This window comes from Mastacembelus armatus, chromosome 5 (assembly GCF_900324485.2).
Source record: "Mastacembelus armatus chromosome 5, fMasArm1.2, whole genome shotgun sequence".
NCBI classification, from domain to species: Eukaryota; Metazoa; Chordata; class Actinopteri; order Synbranchiformes; family Mastacembelidae; genus Mastacembelus; species Mastacembelus armatus.
In genome coordinates this window covers 20,227,824-20,251,577 of record NC_046637.1, presented here as the reverse complement: position 1 = coordinate 20,251,577, position 23,754 = coordinate 20,227,824, and the positions used below count along the sequence as shown (strand labels likewise).

Genomic DNA, 23,754 nt, shown 5'->3' with positions numbered 1-23,754 from the left:
AATGTCATCAGTCTGCTTTAACAATCTCATTAACAGGTAATTCTTTTAAAAAGGGTCGTAGTGGGACTTTAGTGGTTAAATTTCCAGGAAGCAACAAGTGTTGAGCGTCTCCAGGCAGAAACGGAGATGTTAGTAATGGACAGAAAATGGCTTTATATCTCTTCATTGCTGCAAGAAGGAGGAGCAACCTCGCTCATGAATTCCAGGTTAGAAGCACCACCCGTCTGCTTTTCAATGGACTGCTTTTTCAATGGTTCACCAGGACACCTAGAGCAGCTTGTCCTGTCCATTACATGGCTCTAACTGCACCTTAACCACTTATACAACTTAGTTTCAGCTTCTGTTCAGCATCTTGTACCCCCTGGCTGCCATTTTTATGAAGTTTTTATACTACCCGTTTTTCCACATGGAGCACTAAACACAACCCAAACCAAAAATGAGAAATATGTAGTATTCACAGATCAGTTTTTAACCTATAGCTTTCAGTTCAACTTCAACTTAAAAATGTTTAGGGTATTAAAGAAAGTAAAAAAGTAAAAAAAAGATTTCAAATCCTTTAAGTGATATTTCAAAGGCATGCACTTTGTATTCTGTGCAAATACATTTAAACAAAATAATGACTGGTTGTAACTGTAATTAATTAAAAGTATAGTCTTTTTCATAAATTATGTCCTTTCAAAATATGGCACAGAAATCATACGTAACTGTTGTTCAACTGAAGAGAAAACTAAAACATCTGCTCTCTGTTGTTTTAATAATGAAAATAACTACTTTGTATACCTATTGGCCAAACATTTCTTCTCTCCTCATCAGTCCAGTCCAGTCAGTGAATAAGGAACAAACTTAAGATATGAGTTGCCTGAGGATGCATTTGGTATGAGCTGTTCATCTCAGGAACTACTCAGCATTGCTCTGTAATAACGGTGAAGTCAGCTGTGATTACACATTTTCTCATGGTGGCAGCTGTGATAAACAGTACAGATAAACAAAAGTGGCCCTAGTGGCCTAATTTAGAATGACACAGTATTCATCAATGGGCTTGCATGTCTCTGTTCTATTAGCAACCTTTATCACCACAACATCTGCTCAATCGATACCTCTGAGCAGCACAGTTATTGTGTGAGATGCCCATATTATTATTGCTGTCTCAGACACAAAAACACTTCTGCTTTTCATTTAAGGCTTTACATAACTCAGGAGTTCATCTTTTTCCATGTGATAACGACTTTTCTTCCAGATGTTGCGGAGCCTCTGTAAGGTAGCGCCTATTTCCTTGCCTGACGTGATGCCCATCCTTCTCAGATCGTGGCCGCTGACCGGGAACCGAGGGATGGCCCATCTTTGGAGCTGTGCCAGGAGTTTCTCCTCACCTTGATACTTCAGCAGCTCGCACACTTTACTCTGTGTGTCCAGCTCCCGACTCTGAGAATGTGTACAAGAATGTGAATTAAAGCCACTGAAAACCTGGTTTCAGATTATTTCTTTATCATTAAAGACAAATGCATCAACAAGTGGCAATCAAAAAGTAAAGCTGAAAAAAAAAATCTTTACGTATAATTTATTAAACCACTTAACCACAATATGCTTCCAGTGAGCAGAAGGTAAAATGGAATAATCTCTCCTGGGGAATAACACCAAATGTTATAACTTCAGCAGAAAGCAGTGTGGTGTTCCTGTCCTGTAACAAGACTTTCAGAAAGTGTTCAGGGTCTTTATAGCTTCCTAGTTATTCTGTAGGGAAAACTGTCTTTTTTTGTATTTTATCATAGTGACACTGTCAAATCTGCTCATGGCATATGAATCTCTTTAACTTAATTTCTAGTTTTGCCAGACAACTTACATCCAAATGCTTCAGTGTTTTCAGAATATTGATTTGGATATTGGAATCCATAACATGGACACTGATTACCAATGTTTTTTTGAATGCCTTTCAGCAAGCCTCATTAGTATGGTGGGGGCATGTTGCATTCAAATGTCAGTGATGGATGCAGTCCAGCAGTGTCCAGCAAGAGCAAGGATGTAAGATAAATGATGTAATTCCTGTATTCACATTAGGGCTGCAAACAGAATAATTTTGGCAAAAGTTGGTTCATCTGCTGTTTACTGTCTTGTTTGACTGATGTCAGTGATTATATGTCCCAGAGTGCAAGATGACATTTTGTTGAACCAAAAGAAGAAAATCCAAATATATTGTTTTCAATGTTTTTCCCTTAAAATGGCCTCTTAGGAAGCTTAAAATGGCTTCTTTCTACATTACAAGTGTCTATGCATTTATCTTCATTTAGCTCCATAATAAAATAATCAGATTATTGGTCACTGTATGCAAATTACTTACTATTTACATTACTAGCTATATATACGCATCCAAAATATACATACACACACTTTGTGAATATTCATTGATAAACTGATTGCTGCTACACACAGCCTGAAGGAGGCAAAAAACTTACATCAATAATAAAGTCAGTGAAGAGTGCGAGGCTGTCCGGCTTATCTTCGTTTTTGCAGAGTTCCCGTCTGTATTTGACCAAGAACAGAGCCAGGTTCTTCTCCTCCCTGGACACCTTCAGTCGCAGGTCCATCTTTTCCACCTCCTCTGGACAGTGGAAGAGAGCCGCCAGGATGGTCATGGGTTTGGGAGAGTGGTCTCTGGCATTCTGCCACACACGCTTCATCTCCTCAACATTGCCCTCTGGAGGTAAACCTGAGGAGAAGCAGAGACGGGACAAATATATTAAAGAGTGCACAAAAACCAAACAAGACAAAATCAATTACGAGTAAAATCCATTTTATTGGGATTATACTGATAATATGGCTCATTAAGAATGTCTTGTGCTGACTGATACCAAAGTTTAAAGTTCACTGAATCCATTGCATCTAATGATTGGATATTTAGTCTTTCCCCATTTTCTTGAGGGACCTGTGCTATGAAATAATGTGTTTCACTCAGCCTGTGAAAAGAGTTATATATTTTTTTCTGTGGTTCAAGAGGAAGCTTTCCAAAGTTTGAAAGAAATAACCATGATAATAATGACATTAATGTTTGTTTTTGAGACAGAGTGACATTTGCGATAAAAAGGGCTGGATGACAAGCTCTGAGGGTGTGGTGTTTAACATTTACTAGGCAGGTTAGGTACATTGAAAGATGGTGTTGAGTTACATTGTGGGAAATGTAACTCCTTTTTTGGAGGTTAATTATTAGTAGGGACGAAAAGTAAGAATAACTCATCCTGTGGTCCTCCAATTTTGAGTGTCCTCCTTTAATCGGTTTCTTGGGAGTTAGCAGTACTCCTCTGCTGGAACACTAGTTTTAAGAATGGGATCTTAATCTTTTCCAAGCTTGTTTCTTGCTACAATAATTGCGTGTCAAACCATTTCAATGCCCCACTCTGTCCTCTTCTCTCACCTATGTACTGGGCCAGTTCCAGAGTATACATCAGCTCCAACAGATGGGCAGCATGGCTACCAACCACCATCTTCTTTAGTTCTACCCAAATCCTCTCTCCTGATATTGCTGCTAGTCCACGACTGTTTTCCTTGATGGCAGCTAGTGTTTCAGGCTCATGGTCATCAGGCTCCAAAGCCACCCTGCCATAGAACCTGTAGTGAAAAGAGGTGGTTGAGGTCAATACATATCAAACAAATAAAGGAAGATTACTTTTTGACTGGTCTTGGTTTAAAATTAGTCCCTGATCTCTTTTTTCAGTTTATCGTTTGAATTTGGTGAGATGAAAAGGAAATAAGGCAACCCACCTGAAATATCGTAGTATTCTCAGGTAGTCCTCTTGGATTCTTTGTTCAGCACTGCCAACAAACCGAACTTTATGATTCTGCAGATCTTCATATCCTTTGAAATAGTCATATAATGTTCCATCAAGGCCTGCAAGAGGAAAAAAAGTCAGCAAAACCTGGTACAGAAAATCGACACAAGTGTAATTCCTCCAAGCAATGTGTGAGAGTCTGCCAAATGCACATCTGTCCAAAGCCACAGTTAATACGCAGCTTTAGTGGGGTACAAAGGCAGTTACCTAAAAACATGGAGTTGATAGTGAGATCCCTCCTCTCAGCATCTTTCTGCCAGTCAGTGGTGAACTCCACCTCAGCATGACGTCCATCCGTCTGAACATCCACACGCAATGTGGTCACCTCAAAATTCTCATTGTGTAGCTATAAATGAACCAATACCCATGACACATATGACTTAGAGGCACAGCAAAGACTATACACAGACAAACTGTACCATACATTGATGCATTTTTATCGCACATAATGGAGCCATATGTTCCAGTCTTAAAGTTCATTAAATGCAACTTCTTTACATATTCCAGAAATACACAAATAAATCCAGTGTAGCCCTTCCTCTTACTGGGCTCCTTATCTGTAGAATGCCCATTCTTGATCACCTTGATGACATGTGGAGGAAATTATCCTACCCTTGCTGTAATGGTCCCATGCTTTTCTCCTTTATTATTGATCATCCTGATACCGGCAGTTTGGAACATGTGCTTCATCTCCTCTGGAGTGGCTGTGGTGGCAAAGTCCACATCTTCAGGCCGCTTATCAGACAGCAGATCCCGTACTGCACCTCCAGCTATCCTCAGCTCATGCTGGTGCTTCGCAAACACCTCTGGAAAGACCAAGCACACACTTACAGGTGTTAGGTAACATTTCAGAGGCAGAGTGGCTAGAGGCACAAGCAATCTCACTTGAGTTAAACCTGGAAGGACAATGGAAGGACAATGAGACCCTAGCTTTGCTGGTTTAGACTAAAGTGTATCGAAAAATACAAAGGTTGTATGAAATATGGCAGTTTACATTATTAACTGTGCTATTAGCTGATGAAATGCCACTTGCCAAATTTCTGCTGCTAACTTCCCACAATAAGGAATTGCATTGTCATGTGTCGGTTAAAAAACCCACTTTGCCTAAACACTCAGTCCATTATTGCATAACTAATCCTTTTGACTCTGCCTATTGATTTTTGTTAATGATGACAGCAAATCTATTTCTTGCAAGTCCATTGTCTTTAATAAGAACACATCTCATTTTCAGCTCAATACAGCAAAATGATAGTGTTCCAGCTGAAAAGGTACCTAGATGTTTTTGTCTTGATATTTTTTTCTATAAAAAGACTTGAATTCACTGACCATTATAAATATTCCACCTAGAGCTTGTTGACAGTGAAATTTTGAGGCTGAGCCTACTAATCCAGCAGCAAAAAACAGCAATTACAGCAGCAGCAAAAGAGCCTGAGTAACTACAGTATTTCATTACAAAGATGAAGTACAACAGATGTTAATATCTAGATTTTTGATTGTGACACAAGAACCTCAGTTTAAGTTATTAGATGTCTATCTTACATACATATTCAGATATTGACATGTGAACTTCAATTATACCAGTTTTAAAATCGTGCTTGCGCAATGCAGCCAATTACAGAAATTATTAGATTTCTTGTACATTTGGGTCTTATGTGTGCTCTTTTCATTTAAAGTGATCACAAAAATGTATAGTGAATGTTTCAGCACAGAGAAATGATCTTCTCATGATGTAAGATTGCATCATCACTCTGGGTGAATTTTATTGTTCCTCAGTCGACCGGAAGTCATCCGAGTGTGCCATGATGAAGGGTGCCCTACACTCCCCTTTATCTGTTTGAACGTTTCACATTGAGGATTGGGGGAAAGGACTTCTCAGTTAAAACATGTTTTCATAAGTCCTGTCTGGGACTGACTCAGTTTCACTGTACCTGTGATAACATACCCAGCTCCTTTTTTGTTTTTGTTACTACGGCCAAGATAATCTACTGAGCATCAGAGAACTGGTAGTGATCTGCAGTAGCCAAATTATTCAGTAGTCCACGAGTTACGTTTATGTTGTTATTAGCAACAATATAGGTACACCTCCGGTTCTCACCTGCTAGTCCATTCAGTCCGTCAGTAAACAGAGACTGGAACTCACTTGACTTCAGCTGCATAGTGTACAGACTCCTCCAAAACAAAACTGTTCTACTAATCACAGGAGGGCTCAATATTCGCCTCCACATCTGTACAAACAATACACAGTACAGTACGACTGTTTGTGTCTGTCGGGCGGTTAGCTAACGTTACATGTCACTGACGCCTGCGAGCTTTAGCGGTCCGCGTGCTCCTGTTACGTTGTTTATACACACATGAGCAACGACAACGTGTCAACGCAACGAACCGAACTCATCGGTCAGAACTGACCCCCAACTTAAACCGGAGTCTTTATAAACAAAAAAACGCATTGACCGCTTCACACGGTCCCATGAAGCGCTGCAGGAAGAGTTCCGATAAAGTGCGGCAGCGTGGCCAATAGCGCTTCGTCTTCGTCAGATTCAAGAGGCGTTGCTGCGCGTCTCGCCGACATCCTCTCGCGAGATTGTCGTACTGCGCTTCAGGTAGTTTTCCGGCAGTTTACTGTGTCTGTCAGCTGAAGAGAGAGAAGCAGGAGGCAGATGGCTAAAGTCGAGTTGACACCGCTTAGACCCTGGGACGACTTTTTCCCGGGGTTGGACAGATTCGCTAAACCAGATGTGAAAGATCTAGCGAAATGGAACAACAGAGTCGTCAACAACCTGCTTTATTATCAGACAAATTATATGGTTTTGGCCGTCGCTGTTTTCCTCACAGTTGGGTAAGTGAACTTATACATAGTAACTTAGGGTGAACGCTGCAGCTGTTTAATGTTTATGTTTTTAGCTTTTCTGTTTTTAAATAATCCGTAGAGCTCATGGGGTTTATTTATTAGTTATGGTTGTCCTGTTCGTGTCGACGGATTTACAGCGAGGACACAGACAGGATGTTGGCTCTGATGTGGGTACAAGAGTCTGCCTGAGCCCCAGAGGAATGAATGCTGCCAGTCATCATATGATGTTACTGTTATAGTTTGTTGCCCTGTGAACGCGCTTCTCAACCAAAATCCAAAACTTTCCTGTGCTTTTTCTATAAAAACACCATTTTCTGTTGAAAACACAAACAGAAAGACAGAAAACTGGAGTGTGTAACCACCAGTTTCCAGGGGTCTAAAGTACAAGTACAGCTCTGGCCTACTGTTGAAGAACTAGTGTGTCAAAGTAGCTTCAAATACTTTGGAGAAGATATTACATCTGTTTTATGACTGATCTTGGCTTTAGTTGGCACTTTGTTCTAACTAAAGCCCAGCTTTACTAAAAATAGTGATGCCCTGTCATGCTCTGTTCACTGAGCTGTGTGATGACATATTGTTACTATGGTCCTGAAGGGCTCCTAATCCATTTGTCTGGTCACCTGTTGCCCTGCAGATAGCACAGCTGTGACAAAACAACAGCTTGTCCTTTCTGTCTGATATGGAATGAAACTCAGTACTGGATATTTTGTCAGTGAATCAATCCTCCAATCACCCTAAAACACTAAAACAACAAGGCTGAACTCTGAGGCACTTATTTCATTTGCTTCCTACAACCTGAGCATGTTATTTTTATCCAATTCTGAAACAACTCAACCATGCATGTGCTCTTGCATGGTCCTCATTTGCATTGCCAAAAGTGTTGAGTACAGCATCGCAAAATAAGTTTCCCCTAGAGTGGGTGCACCTCTTTTTGTTACAGCACTGTGTAAAGAACTGTGTATTTCTGCCCTGTTTGTGTAAAAATACAGAGGAACAAAACCTTTGACTCTATAATCAATATAAAATCACATGTGAAGGCCTCAGCGCCACATATGGAGTGTAAAGTGAGAAATTCTCGTGACAAGACAGCAGCTGCATAACTTTGTTCCAGTGACAGTCTGACAGTCTGACAGTCTGCCAGTGTGAGAGGTTTCATCAGACTGTAATATAGCAGTTAACAAAGAATATCAGATCTGTCATCCAACAAGCTCATAATTTTCACAGTGCGGTTTAAGGAGGAGCTTTTTTTTTTTGTTTGGTTTTATTTGTTTTTGGGCTCACAAAGATTGCCTCAGTCCTGTTACCATGGTAACCAGTGTTGCAGGGTAAACCAGGTGGATTGTAGTTTTCTGTAAAATATAGTAGTCAGTAAAATTTTAAATGAATATTATGAGGTAGACTCTGAGTAATAAATGGGCAGGGCACATTTACTGGCTTATATTAGCTTATCACAGATATGAACATGAGCAATTATGACAGGTAGTACCTGTATGTAAAAAAATATGTTAACAAATGTAAAAATTGTTTGTCCACTAGATGGCAATGGTAGGTCTATTTTTGAACTATAAGGAGTCTTAGGCAAATTAAAGCTTTTAAGGGGTTTGTATAATAAATATGTGTGCGTACTATGTGTTCAAGTACTAAAAATTAATACTGGGCAGTAGATTTTAATCTTTCAAATAGTAACAGCCTTGAAAATCTAGCGTTTGTCTTGTTCTCTGATGGAATCGTCTGTTTAGAAATGAGTTTTTTTTAACTCACTAATATAATGCTAAAGCAGTACAGGGCACAAAGTGTCAGTAACAGGCAATGATTAGTCTTTTACTTAAAAATGATCTGCACACTGTAAATTACCTTCTGTTTTCATTTATGCTATGGTGTGAGTAAGATGAAGTGTCACATGGTCACATTCACTGAGTCCTGACATCACTGTGGTCATGCCAAGGCTGGATTAGTGTTTCTGTACCGGGTGTCTGGTCTGGGATAACACACAGTAGGTGTGATGCAGGTTATAATCTCTGTCTTGATGTAAATGACTGGCTTCTCAGTTAAAACATGTTTTCATGAGTCCTGTCTCAAGGGTTAACTGACTATATTATCTAGGATTTATTTCACTTTGTTCTTATCTGTGTGAATATTTATATTTTCTGGTGTGAACTTGATTTTGCAGTTTAGGTGTCAAGTAATATTTATTAGTATATATTCTGACCATTTATTATCACTGAATAATTTGGGTTATATAATTATATAATATAATTATTATCATAAGAAAATTCTAAGAAAATAATGTAATAATTTCCCAGAGCCCAAAACGGCAGCTTTAAAATGATTGTTTTACCTGAGGGCCTGTCCAAAACACAAATGTATTAGTTTCCTGTCACTGCTGCATGAAAATTGATAAATTTTTGGCTAATCAATTAACAACTATTGCCTGTTGATGAACATAATGTACTTAAACTGCAATCAAAAACTAATAATTATATTACAACCTGGGGCCCTGTTGTTGTACAAACATGTAACCACTTGGTGGAGCCAGTGACCACACACACACACACACACGAACTTGCCTGTGCTCCAGCTGTAGCAATGCAGTCCTGAACTGACACCCCCCCCGCCCACCCCTTGTTGCTGCCTTGCAGGTTCCTGAACCCTGTGGGGATGTTCACAGCCATGGCCGTGGTGTCGCTTGTCTTCATGGGTTCAGTGTGGGCCGGAGAGAACAGAGCTGTGATCAACAACTTTAAAAAGCAGAATCCCACAGCGTTTGTGATTGCCGTCATGGTCGCCAGCTATATCTTGATCTCTATGCTGGGGAGCGTCATGGTGTTCATGTCAGCAATTATGTTACCTCTGATTTGTAAGTTGGTAATACTGGAAGATGATAATCCTGGAAGGTCACTGTATTACACTGTGAAGCAAATTTTAATCCATATATATTTAATCCATCTTCTTCCACTTATACATACTCCTTTTTGAAAAAAAAGAAGAGCTTTTATAAGTCAATAAAAAGGTTATAATAACAAAATATGAAATAATCTTAGTTCTTTCAAAAACCAATGAAATGAGACTGATCACAGACTGATCAGAGACTGATGTCTCAAGGAAAGATGTTATCGTGGAAGTTTATAGGTTTGTTTTTGCCAAACAGTTAAAACGTTAATAGTCATTTTTCCATCTGTGTTTCAGTGATATTTGCACATGCTTCATGTCGCCTCCGCAACATGAAGAATAAACTGGAGAACAAGATAGAAGGTGCAGGACTGAAGAGGTCACCGATGGGTGTTTTGCTCGAGGCTCTGGGTCAGCAAGAAGACAATTTTCAAAAGATCCAGACTTTTCTGGAGGGAAAACTGAAGGAATGATTGGACATGGGTGGAAAGGAGCACACACATACACACACACGCACGCACACACACACACACACACACACATATGCACATGTTTATCTTTTGGCTCAAGACTTGACTTTTTATTTGGATGTAGCAAATTTATATATCTTTTCAAAACTCTTTAGTGTCTATACACCATGTGTGTTTTGAATAGAAATTGTATTATCTGAAGGGCTTTATCTTTACCTCAGGTCATATGTCATTCAGCCAGAACTTGTCAGGACATTTTTTCCTCAAACAGCGATGAGGACGGCTCAATTCTGCCTCACTGTGTTCATGTGCATTACAGCTGCAGATGCCTCCCTAGGTATGAAATCTGTGTTCAATCAGTCTCAGAAACAGCTGTCAGTTTATGCTCAGCTAAAATTGTGAAAGCAATGCAAGTGTTGCCTTTTAACAAAGAATAAAAATGCACACTCAACATACATCACTGCCAAGATACTCCAAAGGCTGGACCGCTTCAAGTTTTTGAGTAATGTCATTAAATAAAACAGTTTACTGAAGCGTGCATTTGAATAGAAACATGCCAAACTTCTGTTCATGTAAATAAAAAGAAGCAGACAAAAGGGACTGAGTCAGAACACTGTGTTAGTGCTGAAAATGCAAACTTCAAAAAGGTGTGAGGTCTTAACCTCTGCCCATCAGTATTCCTCCTGCACGTCTGACTGTTTAATCTTGACAATACCCTTTGGGTGATGGATTAGCCAACTTTGCCTTCCTTTCCACTTACCCCAGTGCTAATCAATGGGCTGCAGTAGATTATAGTGTGGAGAGCTGAGCACTGCACACTGATGGAGTGGATTCATCTGCAGTCATTCACTTCCAAAAAACAGAGTTAGTTGCTGTATCAGCTACTTTGGCTGTTTTTTTTTTTTTTCCTGGATTCCATTTGAAATTGACTGCAGATAATGAGAATCCATCTGGAACGTAATGTTCTGTTATTTGGTTTTAATAGGCGGAATATAAGGAAGATTAGAAAAACAGGTAAGAATGATGGGCATTAAAAACTGAGTGTTTAAAACAGTGCCCATGATAACCCTTTGCTTAAAATTCTATCCTCTGGGAGGAATGCATGGCATTTTTATAGCCAACGCATCTGATGACCTCTGCACGCTCAGATGGCTCTTCAGTCTAACTTTGACTTGAGCTGCAAGGCTTTACACCACTGTGTGTAGAGATTTATGTCATCTGTGGCAATGCCTCGGCCCCATCCATACTGTGCAACGTAGAGAAGTAAACGCAAGCACTGGTGTGGCAATAAACTCGAGTAAAGTCATGTCTGCAAGGGCACAGCAGAGGTCCTTGTTCTCACTACTGCAGCTGCTACAAAGATCCTACCAACACGTGTGTGCTGCTGCTCACCCAACAGGTGCGTCTTTGGTGTTTTCTCCTCAACAGATGTGTAATCCAGGAAAGGAAGCGCCGTACAAAACAACACTTAACTTTTCTTGGTGTTTTTGCCAGTATCAGCAACACTTAGCTAACTTGCAATTTTGAAACAACTATAATTATATCCAAAGATTGTCAACAGAACGCAACAGTTTGGGCACAGGAAGTAAGGAAGCATTGTACAATACTTCATTCCGTTTGGTCAGGCACGCTTTGACAGCCGCTGCCTTTCAGTTGACCACTCCAGCACCACTCCTCTTTGAGTTTATCTGAGAGGCTTTGGCTCATGGTGGGCTAAGCTGGGATACTCATAACTCACACAGATTGTTATTCAGCACATCTGACTACTTGGACCTGCAGTGCAGCTGATCATGTGATACATTAATGATGACCTGATGTGACCTTTGCAGTGTGCCCGTTGCTTGTGAGGTCTGTAACCTTCCCATACACCCACACTGCTTTTTCTTCATCTTTGATGGAAGGTCATCCACCTTAGCCCAGTACATAAGATTTGAGTGTATGTGAGCGAGCAGCTAATCCAACTATTCACTCTTCAAAATTTGTCATAGCCATTACTCCCTGGATCAAGGGTGAAATGTGCTGATCCTTGCGAATGCACAACATGATTATTTAATCTGGCTGAGCCCTGTGCTGGGTTTAGTTCATGTCTGACACATGAACTGTGGGAGACTGAGGGTACGGTATGGAAAAATGTTAGAGTCAATTTTCACTTATTTTAGCCTAAGCTAGCAGTAGATGCCAACTGCTACATCAAGTTAATTAACTAACTAAATGCAAACTGTGTGTTGCCTGTTTGGTGCAGGGAAGGCAGGATGCGGTTGGTTTGTGCTGAAAACAGCTGACTGTGAATAAAACTGGGGGTTTATGGGAACAGTCAGATTGAACCAAAAATATTAAAACTATGAATGTAAAACCAAAACATGCTGAAGGATAGTTAAAACACTGTGGAGATGACGGGAACGGCAGAGTTTGATGATAATTCTCTGTAGATTTGTCTATGAGTGACAACTTTCACAAGTCAACAATTTAATATACTGTTAATGTAGAAATCTTGACTACATCTGATGCCAGCTTTCATGAGATGCTGTCTTTCAGTACTTCAGTACTTCAGTACTACGCAGTAGTGGAGTATTGCGTATTGAGGTTTGATACCCAACCCTAATCTGCTCTCCAAATTAGAGGACTTCTCTCTAGCATGGTGGGATGAGAGCAAAGTACATAAGAGCCCATTGTTTATGTAGTCGAGTGTCAGCTGGAACAGCCTCCCCTGATGTCTGGCTACAGCTGGTGTGAAGCAGCAGAGGCGGGGACAGCTGGTTACAAAACATGGCCTCGGGTAAAACCAAGGAGCTGGAAGTGTCTGAGACCTCCCCTGCGCATGCTCAAGAAGCATAACACTGAGGGGCATTGCAAGCAAGTAAAGCTGATCAACTGAGGCCCTGCTAAAGAGACAACCAGTAGCAGGATACACTTGTGTGGGGACTGAAGGGTGGGAAATGAGGTGAAGGGTTACGGCATAATCTGTGAGGGAGTGCAGGCTCAAAACATGCACAGCAGACCTCTATTGCGTGGATGCCTACAGGGAGGGTTTATGCTGTGAAAACTGGCTTGTCATTCACTGGGAGTACAAAAGAGACTCTAGCCCATACAGGGTGTGACGGCTTTAAAAAGACTGGTTTGGTTGGTTTACAGCTTAAGGACATGCATAACCAGCCTGGCAACACAGCAAAGGGAAAATACAGTAGAGCGACAGAGCTCTGCACCAGGAGAGCATTACTAAAAACAGATCATTTACTCATAATTAGCTCTCATCATGAGTGTTCGCAGCTCTGCATTTATTTCACAGGCTGAAAAAAGAAGCCAGTACCGCAGTTATCTTTCCAACTATAATCTGCTTCCTTGAATGCACTCCAGATAAGCTGTTTCCAAACCATTTGTTTGCCAGTTGACCACGAACACTACCCTAAGCCAATGACAAAGCTGTTCTTCAGTCATAAAATGTAAATGAGACTTTAGGTATTTTCTTGAGTGGTGATAACTTTTGTACTTTCATTAAACCCCATTTAATTAACTGACTCAACAGACATTCAGTTAGCTAATTTAATAGATTTGGATTTAAAGTCTATGTTGTGGAGGGAGGGTATTTTCTCCTCTGACTGTACTTCCTAAGAAATCCACATCAAATCAATTGGTTCAAAATGTTTTAATCCAAACAAACGCACTTATACAAAGTACTAAGAACCAGCTTAACAACTGTTTGCTATATATTACATGCTTTTTAAAAATTGCTCTTAAAAAAAGAGAAAGAATCAGTGTATTTACAATACCAACATTTACATACAGCTTCATTCACTGAGATTGTGAGCACCAGTCCATGATTCCCAGCATGGATGAAATAACCATGTTAAAATAAAACAAAATAAAAAACAAACAAACAAACAAAAAAAAAACAACTGGGTTTTCTGTTTTCCTGCAGCAACTGATCAGATGTGACAGTAAAATCTGTAACAGTAACATGTTAGTGACTTCAGGTAATACTCCAATGGTGTGACAAAGAAGTATTTGGCTCGAATGGTACTGCAAGTGCTGACAGTGACATAAATTAAATAACTGTAAATGAGAAAAGTACAGAAAGCACAGTATTAGTGTGAAGCAATGATCAAACTGGATCTGGTAGAAAGTACCAGAAAGTAGCTGTTTTGACCATTTTAAAAAATGTAATCTTTTACGTTCAATCCTTCATTTTGAAAACGTCATTAATCCTTATCTGATCCTTCATTGTCATAACGTTCATATGTGTGAGTGGCAGGGCAGGATGAGTCATTCTCGTTGTTCATTACAGCTCAGTATCCTCTTAAAGAAACAGTCCTACTCCTTGGTTTGTGGAGTAACTACACAGAGAAACACTGGAGAAGCTTAGCTCAAATTCTCTTTGGCTATACTGCACAGTCCACAGCAGGTCCTGGTATAGTTTCAGTGCACAAGTGTCATCACCACAAACAATCACAATCCAGATGCGCAGATGGACTTTTTTTCCCCCGTGATTTAGGGCTGTGGTCAGTTTTGCAACTGCATTCACAAGGACAAAAAACGAAAAAAACTTCCTTCCCTTTATATGTTGAATTTCACGATAAGTTCCTTCATTCTTTGGATCCTCCTTACAGAAAAACAGGTAAGTGCAGTCTAAGGCACAATGACAATTTGTCAAGGTGAAAGATTCATATAGCACAAGGTAACTACACTATTGTTCCAGGTTTAGCGTCTCCGTGCCAGTAAATCTGGTCTTCTGGGTCCACGGTGTTGTGCATTTGGTTGTTGATGGGTGAGTCCACTGGTCTGACATCTATGTATGATCTGTAATAAACACACAGGGTAAAACACATAAGACGAATGGCAAACTGAATAAGGCTTGAGTGGTTAACAAAGAGTTTAGAATGAATTAACCCTGGGATGTAATAATCCAACTCCTCCAAGATCAGGAATTAAAAAGCAGAAAAGTAAAAAAGGAAACCACTGATATAACCTACAACATGTTTCAGGCATGTTAATATTAATCTCAGTTTCAAACCCAGGGTCAAATATTCTCACCCAAGAAATCAGCAGATGTACACAGAAATTATATGCACACACAGCCTTCAAATGCGACAATGTTCAGGGGTCACATTTTTCCCTCTGCCCCACAAGTGCTACCCACCACCATGAGACACTCCATGAAATAAAGCAAAAATCAATAAGATTGATGAAAATGATTTGCATTTTGTCAGTCCCTGGCAGATATATAAAAAAAAGACATCACCATCACCATGATAATCATGTGGGGTAGTTTTACATTCTCTTCTCTCACCCTTTCTTCTGTGCTGGGACTTTGATTACTGAGGGAAGAGGTCTAATTTTCCTGGACAGTAGCATAGGCAACAGCACCACACCTCTCTAAAGGCCCTGCAGGCCACGCCATGCTATCACAGCTCCGCCACTCAAACTTTGGGAGGCATCTGCACATAACATGGGCAAAGGTCAAGGGGTGAATGGGTGCACATGGGCAGGGAGCCTCTGCATATGCCAAGAAGAAGGCAAACAGCAGAGAAACTTAAAAAACAAAAACAACTAAAAAGCAGTAAAAACCACTGCAGAGAAATGTGACCACTGGATGACAATATGCTTGAAAATATCTCCAAGAGGAAATAGGGCAGGCATGTTTTTTTTTTTTTTTTTTTAAAGGAAGCCATGCAGGCACAATACCTTATCATACATGACAATGAACGATCGGTCAAACATCTCAAAAATGCAAAGTTCACTTCAAAGCATCAACAAGCAGACTACTGAGTCACACTGCGGACAAACTTAAAGAAGCAAACATAGGCTCCGGCTGCTGCTGTTTACTTACTAGGAGCTACCTTTAGCAAAGGGCACCTTACTGAGTCTGTGCCCTCTGGAGGATTGTGGCTGCGCAGGGCTGGAGGCCACCTGTTTGACCCAAAAACCAGGGGAGTAGGACGAAGAGGGAAAGGAGGAGGAGGGCAAAGAGGTGGAGGAGGAAGCTGAGGAGGAACAACTAGCAGGGTAAAAGGCACGGCGCCTCAGGCCATCAGGGCTGTGCCAGGGGCCCTTTAAAAGCTGGGAGGCACCGTATCTATAAGAAAACAGGGGCCAGTGGACAGTTAAGGAGGAGAGGAGAACCATTCTTAAGATCTGAGGAAGAATTAACTGCTTGCTGCACTGATCCTACCAATGAACCAGGCTGCTATGTCAAACAGATGCAGCATGTTTATGCATTTTGTCTCATAACTTAGCAGTAAACCTAAATGGTAACACATTAGTCTCCAGTTGTGTTGCATGTAAGCAATAACAAAACCAAATAGCAGCTTATATTTTCTGCAGCCATCCATTCTAGGTAATTAAACACTAGCACTTATCTCTAGGGATAAGAAGGATCAGGGAGTGGCTTATTGGATAAGGAGCTGAGTTTAGGCCAAGTTTCTTTTTTTCCTCACCTGCTGTGGGTGGAGTGGCTGTAGGGGGCTGTGCTGTAAGTGTAGGACTGCGGTGCAAGCATGGACATGCCATATTCCAACATACCACCACTCATGTGGCTGTGCCAGTTTGCAGTGGAGGACGCTGAGGACGCTGGAGAAAAAAAATGGTACAAGCTAATAAATGAACCACTTATATGGGAAGCTAGGGTCAGAAACATAATGCACTTTAGGCTGCTGCTGCACATAAAAGACAGTGGACTAACCTGATGAGTAGGACGTGTTCCTGTTGTTGTAGGGTGGAGGCATGGTCTGATAACCAAGGCTCTGCTGGGAGCCTCTTTCATAGTCATAGTCATAGTTGTATGGGGTCTGTTTCTGTGCAGCACTGCGATGGTACCAGTCTCTCAAGTGTTCAACCACCAAAGCCTTGTGCACGTTTTTGCTGACCTGCTCATTGCCGTGTGGTGGACGGTTCCTGGGTGGCCGCAGTGTGGCGTACAGGTTCTGTGACATCCCATCTATCTCGTCATTATCGTACTGACTGCACATGCGGCTGTTATAAGCTGTTGGGGTGGGGTAATAGGAAGGTTGAACATTATAGTGTCCCTCCATCTCGTTGTCGTACATATAGGCTCCACTGCCATAAGACTCTGGTTCTGTGTAGGTGGGATAACCTGTTACATAGTAGGCTGTTGTTGTAGGTCTGGCCCGAGGCTGATAGCAGCGGCCGTCTGGCTGAGCAAGGTTGGGCATGCTGCCTGTGTTGGCATACAGGTCTTTTCTGTGGCGGCCATGGATTCTGTGTCGGTGGGTGTGGTTACCGGGGATACTGTACTCCACACTGGACTGGCTTGTGTAGGAGGAACCGTCATCAAGGACTTCAGTGCTGTTGCTGCGTCGGGCTGGAATGAAGGTGAACGTCGCCACAGGGGTTTCAGTCTCTGTCAGGAACTGAGACTGCGACTCCAGACTCCCGCTACGTTGGCGGAAATGTTGTGGAGCATCATCTGATCTGTAATTTGAAAACACAAATTGTAAAGCTATGTTCTGACTCACCTATGCAGTGAACAAGAGATGCTGATGAAGCAAATTTTCAAAGGAAAAGTGGAAAATATTAAAAACACAAAATCCATCTCAGGGGTTTTACCTCAGCTGGGTGCTGCTGTAGGCGTTGCGGGTAAGGAGAGGGGTGGGGGGCATGCTGCGGGCGTCACGTGGCTGTCTGGAAGCCAGTTTAAAGTTGTTGCTGTGGCTTGATAAGGCATCAGACTGACTGTAGTGGGCTTGGCCAGAATTTAATCTGGAACACAAATAAGAACAATGTTTTCAGGTCATTTCCCTCTTTAGAGCAAAGCTTTTTATTAAGATAAACACCTCTGCACTCTCAAAACAGAAGGAGGAAAAAAAAACATCTTGTGTTTGCTTAAATTTAACTTTAGTCACCACTTACACTTGAATGGATGCCATTTCATAGTCCATTGCTCTTTTTTATGCAACACCAAGCATTATTTAAAATTAATAAAAATGTCTGAAGCTGATGGCAACACACCAGCCGTATCACTTTGTAAACAGTTGCCATTAAACTAAGTTTCCATAGCCACTTTCCTATTGTTGTCTGTTACTTCACAGGCAGCAACATGCCCTTTTCCATCTATTTTTAAAGCCGGTGCATTTTGGCTGATAACACAAAGAGTGTTGGGAGGAGGTGACTGGCAGGAATGTAGCTCTGGATCCCCTCTGCAGGTTGGGACTAGCTCCATGCCCTGAGCCTCTAGTCAGACATACAGTGGAAATTTAAGAGATTAATATGCTCCATTGGTGTCAGTGCTAGCTGTATACCTGCTGTCTGCATGCATGTCATTGGCAGAGACTCGTCTGTCTTTGCTGTAGGGGATGTCGAGGGTTTCTGCATGGTGTGGTCTGGGAGAATACTGCACTGACCTGGACCGCTGCCTCTGTGAACCAATCTCATCATCTGGGACATAAGGAGGTGAAAGCAGTAGTTTCAATTAAACTATCTTATAATACATAAGTGGGGGAGAAGGTAGTAAACACATACACACTGAGTAATATTATGCTTACACTTACCGTCATCCAGAGTGAGGCTGTCAGATAGAGAACTGAGGTCTGAAGGGTTGACATCATCTAGTAACAGAAAAGAGAATGTTCTTTAGTGATGCTCCTTTTCATAAAAAATGGCAGCATTTTCAATTAATTACATGTTAATAAGTTTACAGTTTGCGATATCTGTGTGTACCTGCTAAGATCAGTGAAGCTCTCTGGGTGGGTTTCTTCCCTTTCTTTATCCTGTAGGTGTTAATCTCTTTCTCAATCTCCTCCAGCATCCTCTTTGCATCCAGAAAGTTGTTTTTCCTCTTCTTCTTCACAGTCTTGCAGAGGTCACCCTCACTTGCTAACTTGATGGCTGCTTCCACAATCTTCTGCTGCAAAGCAAACTTGCTCTCCAGATTCCTTAGATATGGGTCCTGTACAGAAACAAGAGAGTTAACAGGGAATTTCCCCAAATTACAGACAGATCCTGTCAACAGAACAAAGAAAGAGACATCTAACTCCTCCAAGTTAGAAGACACAATATGGAATTTATCTAAAACATCAATTTTCTGTTTTATGACATATTCCTATTCACATTTATATTACTGTTCAACTTAATTTCCCTACTCAACTTGTAGATGACAACCAGCTGTAACCTACAACAAAACATTATGTAATGTAAGCCTCAAAGTACATGTTAAATTCTTAATTCCCATTTCAAAAAGTCAAGTGATCTAAATGATCTACAGGTAAACAGATACAGTTGTGTAGGAACAGTATTCTGTGTTTCAACAAAGTGTGGCATACTATATTACATGATAGACAGCAGCATCACAACAGAAACAAAAAGCTATACTAACCTCATCATAGGGGAAAAGGTCATCCAGTTTGAATGCTGTTCCAACACGGCGTCGCACTTGAGGAGCCTTCTCACCTGTGGCCAGGGGATACTCTTTAGGCAATCTGCCCGTGAGCTCCTAAAAAGACCAACACACAGCAGTCAACTAAGAGTTTAAATGCTTAAATGTCATTAAAAAACACCGGAATAAGAGTGACACTCACTGCTTCTCTCATGCATATCTTTTTTAGTTCATCAAGTTTCTGCGTCAGTTTGTCTTGAAGATCCTTTTCTTTCTTTTTCAACTCTGCAATCTTTTCTTTCTTCTGCTCCTCATTGACTTCAGAGTCAGCAGAACCTGGAATAAGCACGTCTTATTAACTAAAAATTATAGCTGTATACCATAACTCATCAATCTAATGTGGACCAGAAGCCACTGGCTGATTTAACTCTCTGCTTACCTGCTGAGATGAGACTTCCATTGCTGGCCATGATAAGCTGATCTTTGCTGATTCGCTGGGGGTAGGTTTCTGTGAGGTCCATGGCAATGTCTACTGAACTCCTGGTCATGGTCATCTTTGACTGCAAAGGAAAAAAAGAGATGGTTTAGAGGAGGAAACAAGGATGAGGAGGAGGGGAAAAAGTAAAGGGATTCTAAGTATTTCATTTTAATGACAGCGCACTGCGATAGTGGCAGCCCCATTTGCATGCTTGGTACTCTCTCATCAATCAGTGTGGGCTCTATTCCTGGATGAACACTCAAACACCATCTGCCTTTAAGGAAGACAGTAGCTGAATAACTTAATTTGACTGCAGCCACATGCTCATCCATCTTCACCACATAATGCACATCACTAATACTTTATAACAGCTCTGATGTTCAGCAAATATGCATCATAAACACAAACACATTAAGTACAGATATACCTTTGGGTCATTCTGTCAAGTTTTAATACACATACAAGGACCTAGGCTGTGAACACACACTGCCTATTATACCATTTATTCTCAGTGGTGTCGTCATAAAATGAATGTTGCCCTTCCAAACTAAACACTTAACATTTTATATGGCACACTGTAGTTTACTTTGAGCTGAGTATGTTTCCTCTTAAGATAAATACGCATACTAACAGGCACTCTTTTTACTATATCATTCTGAATACTATAGTAGCACAATGATAAAATCTACCACAGCAAGAACAAGCTCTTATAGTTACTCTTAAGGATAATAATAATTTCTACACAAAGCTAATCAGAACAGGACCAATTTACATGAAATCAGAAGGTCTGTCATATCTCTTTGCCAATTTATTTACACAAGTCATGGGCATGGGACACGGATCAGGCATCATATGATAAACAAACAGTCAGTGTTACACATTCCACAATAACTTTTGAAAAATAATTTCAATCAGATTGAAAAAGATAGACTCAGTGGTGATATTATTACTTAAAATTAAGTTGTAAATGGGGCCACAGTAATTGGCAAACTGATGAGTAGAGAACACAAAACTCACTGTGTATATGAGACAGTTTTTTGCTCTTCCAGTATCGACCCTTTTATACACACACAGAGGCCTAACCCTGATCTGTTGGTGAGTCACTTGACACGAGGCAATCTCTTTGCAAAGGTCAAGCACTGATGTAAATGAGTATTAAACTGTAGCTGCATTTAAGAGGAAATGTGAACAGTGTAAATTTAGCAAGGAGAAACAGAGACACTCACTTTGGTTTCCTTCGTGTCCAGGTAGAACTGGTGCTGACTGATGGCCATAACCCAGATGGTTTTAATCAGAGAGTGGCTGGCATACCATGTGTGAATAACCAGGCCGCTCTGTCCGAATGTTCTCTTGGTAACTGCTCTTCTGTAGAAAATAATAAGTCAACCATTCACTACTGTCCAATTGCTGCATACAAAAAACTGAACTGCTGATGATAGATAAACAAGACTTTAACAAAGACAAAAAGATCAGAAATGAAGTTTTACACAATGTTTATCAAATTAAACCTGTGGGTGTTTGTGTAATAATATTCTAAAGATAAGATGAGCAACAACATCAAACTCATTTTGAAACAGTGGAACTTAATAACAGCTTTGTAAAAGCATTTGTGCATTGAGCAGAGGTCTTCTAACAACCTTGGAATTACAAAGAGGCCCTTGAGCAGAAGGAAAATGCTCACTTAGCAGACAGGTTACCACCAACATGGTATCCTAAATGAACCACTAGCTGCAAATGCCCTTCACAGTGTGTAAGGTGTGGGCTAAGGACATAAGTAGTGAGAGAGCAGCAGCTAAAACAGAACACTTCAAACACAGTGAAAGGACCTATCAACATCAGCTAAGACACATGAAATAGTTTGTCTTCTCTGACCTGTGCGGGTCGTTCACTTCCACTGCAAATTTTTTCTCCCGGAAATACAAATTCTCCAATTGCTTCCAGTGAAACAACTGCAGAAAGAAAGAGACAGTTTGACAGAAAGGGGGGAAGGGAGGAGTAGATTCATTACACATTGCTGAGACAGAAGCCAACACAAGACTATTGATTGAAATGTGGATTTACAGTACATAAACAGAAGAGTCATTTGATACACAAAGACTGTAAAATGGTTATTTGCTATAAGCGTCACGTACAGAGGAGAGCAATGTGGGCAAAAGACAACACAACATGACATTAGGTATTGAAACTACTGGCTGTGTTTCATTTACAGCAGCCCTTTTTCTGCTTAACTTGCAGCATTAGTGGAAACAACAGAACAGTTAAAGCCATGAATGGGGCTCAGTAGGCAAGCCAGTCAGGTGTAAGTTTGGAGTTAACACAAGAGCAATTACAGAACTGCTGCAACTGCAAAAGAGTGAAATTGCGGGAGACCAGCCTTTCATTTCATACTGCTATGGAAGAGAACAGAGGCAGGGTTTCTCTGTCTGAATGAAATATCTGCTCTGCTGATACTGGACTCCCTTAGCTGATTTGGAGCCACTTGCTTGTGAACAACACATTCCTGCTCTCATTTTAGAAAAAAGAAAAGACACTGCACAACAAAGGAGCTAAGATTAATCTAGGAGCACATTTATAAAAAACTGTTTTCCTCAACCTAGAAAATAACCTAAATAACTCCCTTCCACAAGATCATATTATACATCTTGCACCATGAGTCACAAATTGCGCCTAGTGTAAAACAAACCAACTAGGGCAAACACTACTGCATAATTAGTAATGCACAAAACAGTCAAACTGTATTGCACATATGTTCCTTAACAACATTGTGATAGAGTGTTTGTTTCTCTAACACAGAAGGTAGTTAAACCACACTAAGGAAAGTAAAACTTTAAAACCTATTGACTATTTAAAACAGGCAGACAAGTAATATGTGGACACAATGAAAAGGCTTACCGTGGATGGTATTTTTTGTTCTTATCAAATCCCTTTTGAATTCTCTTGGGTTTATATTGAATCCTTTGACTGAGTTTCCCACAGGGCTAGAGCTTCTTCAAACAATACTCTCCTGTCTGTTCTCAGGAACCCTGATAGGTGTTGCAAGAGTTTCAGCTGAACTGGCCACACCCCTTTAACCACCCCCTCCTCTGACATCACAGACACCTCACACCGTCTTCAAGATTTTGTATTGCTCTGCTCTTATTCCTGCTCCTACACAGCTCACCTCTTTTTTAGTCAGACCAGATGAGCAGGTTGTACAATACTATTTGTCTGGCAAGATTTTTCCTTGTTTGAGACCCTTCATCATCTCCCTACTTTTCATCACACATTGCATTGTTATTTGGGAAGTTCTGTTTCCCATATTATAAACACCACACAAAAGTCCTGCTGTGTACCTGAATGCACTGCAATCATCTCCCCCACCAGGCAAACATGCTAGAAATCTTTTACTGTGGCATAATCATTAATATCAGGGGCTCTATTTGGAGCCAATAAGAAAGCAAGCAAACAGCAGGGCAATTAACCAGGCAAAAAAAAAAATCCTGCATGGACTATATTTTATAATACTAGTCCACAAGCATGACATCCTGAGACTGCATTTACCCATAAAGACACTGTTTCAGGCCTCTAGTCAAAACATAACTAGAGCACCCTGCATGTATTCCAACCAATACTGCACTGCAATTACAAAGTCAGTCTGACAGTGAAATGAAGAGCAGGGTACACCATCAACAAGTGGGCCCTGCTGGCAGGAAGCACCCCAAAACCAGATCTCATTATAAAGGACCACACAGTAATTCATATCCATTAATGTCTATCACTGAGCATCATTTACATTTTAACAATAAAGGTCTAGGCAATAAATGCTTGTGTGCCAGCACTTACAATAGATGAAACCAAAAGATGACATTACTGTGACTACCGATCGAGCCACTGCCAAAAAAATGTCAAGGATGTGACACACCTTAAACCCTACAATCAGAAGG

At 40.7% G+C, this 23,754-nt stretch overlaps 3 protein-coding genes across 6 annotated transcripts in view; 1 reads left to right on the top strand and 2 right to left on the bottom strand.

The window, feature by feature from the left end:
* Positions 1–541: 541 nt before the first annotated feature.
* Positions 542–6,340, bottom strand: trnt1 (tRNA nucleotidyl transferase, CCA-adding, 1). The gene is made up of 7 exons (XM_026307509.1): positions 5,917–6,340; positions 4,434–4,627; positions 4,029–4,167; positions 3,754–3,880; positions 3,407–3,600; positions 2,451–2,704; positions 542–1,422 (listed from the first exon to the last, which is right to left on the bottom strand). Exons 1-7 carry the CDS (start codon positions 6,044–6,046, stop codon positions 1,177–1,179), a joined length of 1,284 nt encoding a protein of 427 aa, XP_026163294.1. The 5' UTR covers positions 6,047–6,340; the 3' UTR covers positions 542–1,176.
* Positions 6,341–6,395: 55 nt separating this feature from the next.
* On the top strand, positions 6,396–10,536 carry arl6ip5a (ADP-ribosylation factor-like 6 interacting protein 5a). Its single transcript, XM_026307510.2, has 3 exons — positions 6,396–6,657; positions 9,309–9,526; positions 9,856–10,536. The coding sequence occupies exons 1-3, from the start codon at positions 6,479–6,481 to the stop codon at positions 10,029–10,031; spliced, it is 573 nt and encodes a 190-aa protein (XP_026163295.1). The 5' UTR covers positions 6,396–6,478; the 3' UTR covers positions 10,032–10,536.
* Positions 10,537–13,700: 3,164 nt separating this feature from the next.
* frmd4ba (FERM domain containing 4Ba) overlaps positions 13,701–23,754 on the bottom strand; it is a 38,380-nt gene continuing 28,326 nt past the window's right edge. The window contains exons 12-24 of one of the 4 annotated variants that reach the window (XM_026306889.2): positions 21,704–21,780; positions 21,058–21,196; positions 19,793–19,913; positions 19,556–19,689; positions 19,354–19,470; positions 18,699–18,927; positions 18,530–18,586; positions 18,383–18,416; positions 17,589–17,741; positions 16,705–17,453; positions 16,460–16,592; positions 15,853–16,098; positions 13,701–14,822 (exon numbers count right to left, since the gene is read on the bottom strand). In XM_026306889.2, coding sequence (XP_026162674.1) covers position 14,822; positions 15,853–16,098; positions 16,460–16,592; positions 16,705–17,453; positions 17,589–17,741; positions 18,383–18,416; positions 18,530–18,586; positions 18,699–18,927; positions 19,354–19,470; positions 19,556–19,689; positions 19,793–19,913; positions 21,058–21,196; positions 21,704–21,780 — 2,190 coding nt within the window. In that variant the 3' untranslated portion in view covers positions 13,701–14,821. Of the gene's footprint in view, positions 14,823–15,852; positions 16,099–16,459; positions 16,593–16,704; positions 17,454–17,588; positions 17,742–18,280; positions 18,417–18,529; positions 18,587–18,698; positions 18,928–19,353; positions 19,471–19,555; positions 19,690–19,792; positions 19,914–21,057; positions 21,197–21,703; positions 21,781–23,754 lie in introns of all 4 variants that reach the window. The other 3 variants (XM_026306888.2, XM_026306891.2, XM_026306890.2) reach the window with 3 other exon arrangements.

Coding starts and splice junctions, on each gene's coding strand:
- trnt1 (XM_026307509.1), bottom strand. CDS start 6,046: ATGTGGAGGCGAATATTGAGCCCTCCTGTGATTAGTAGAACAGTTTTG. Junction 4,168..4,433: donor ATGGGACCATTACAGCAAGG/GTAGGATAATTT, acceptor GTTCATTTATAG/CTACACAATGAGAATTTTGA. Junction 3,881..4,028: donor TATCAACTCCATGTTTTTAG/GTAACTGCCTTT, acceptor TTCCTCTTGCAG/GCCTTGATGGAACATTATAT.
- arl6ip5a (XM_026307510.2), top strand. CDS start 6,479: ATGGCTAAAGTCGAGTTGACACCGCTTAGACCCTGGGACGACTTTTTC. Junction 6,658..9,308: donor GCTGTTTTCCTCACAGTTGG/GTAAGTGAACTT, acceptor GCTGCCTTGCAG/GTTCCTGAACCCTGTGGGGA. Junction 9,527..9,855: donor AATTATGTTACCTCTGATTT/GTAAGTTGGTAA, acceptor TCTGTGTTTCAG/TGATATTTGCACATGCTTCA.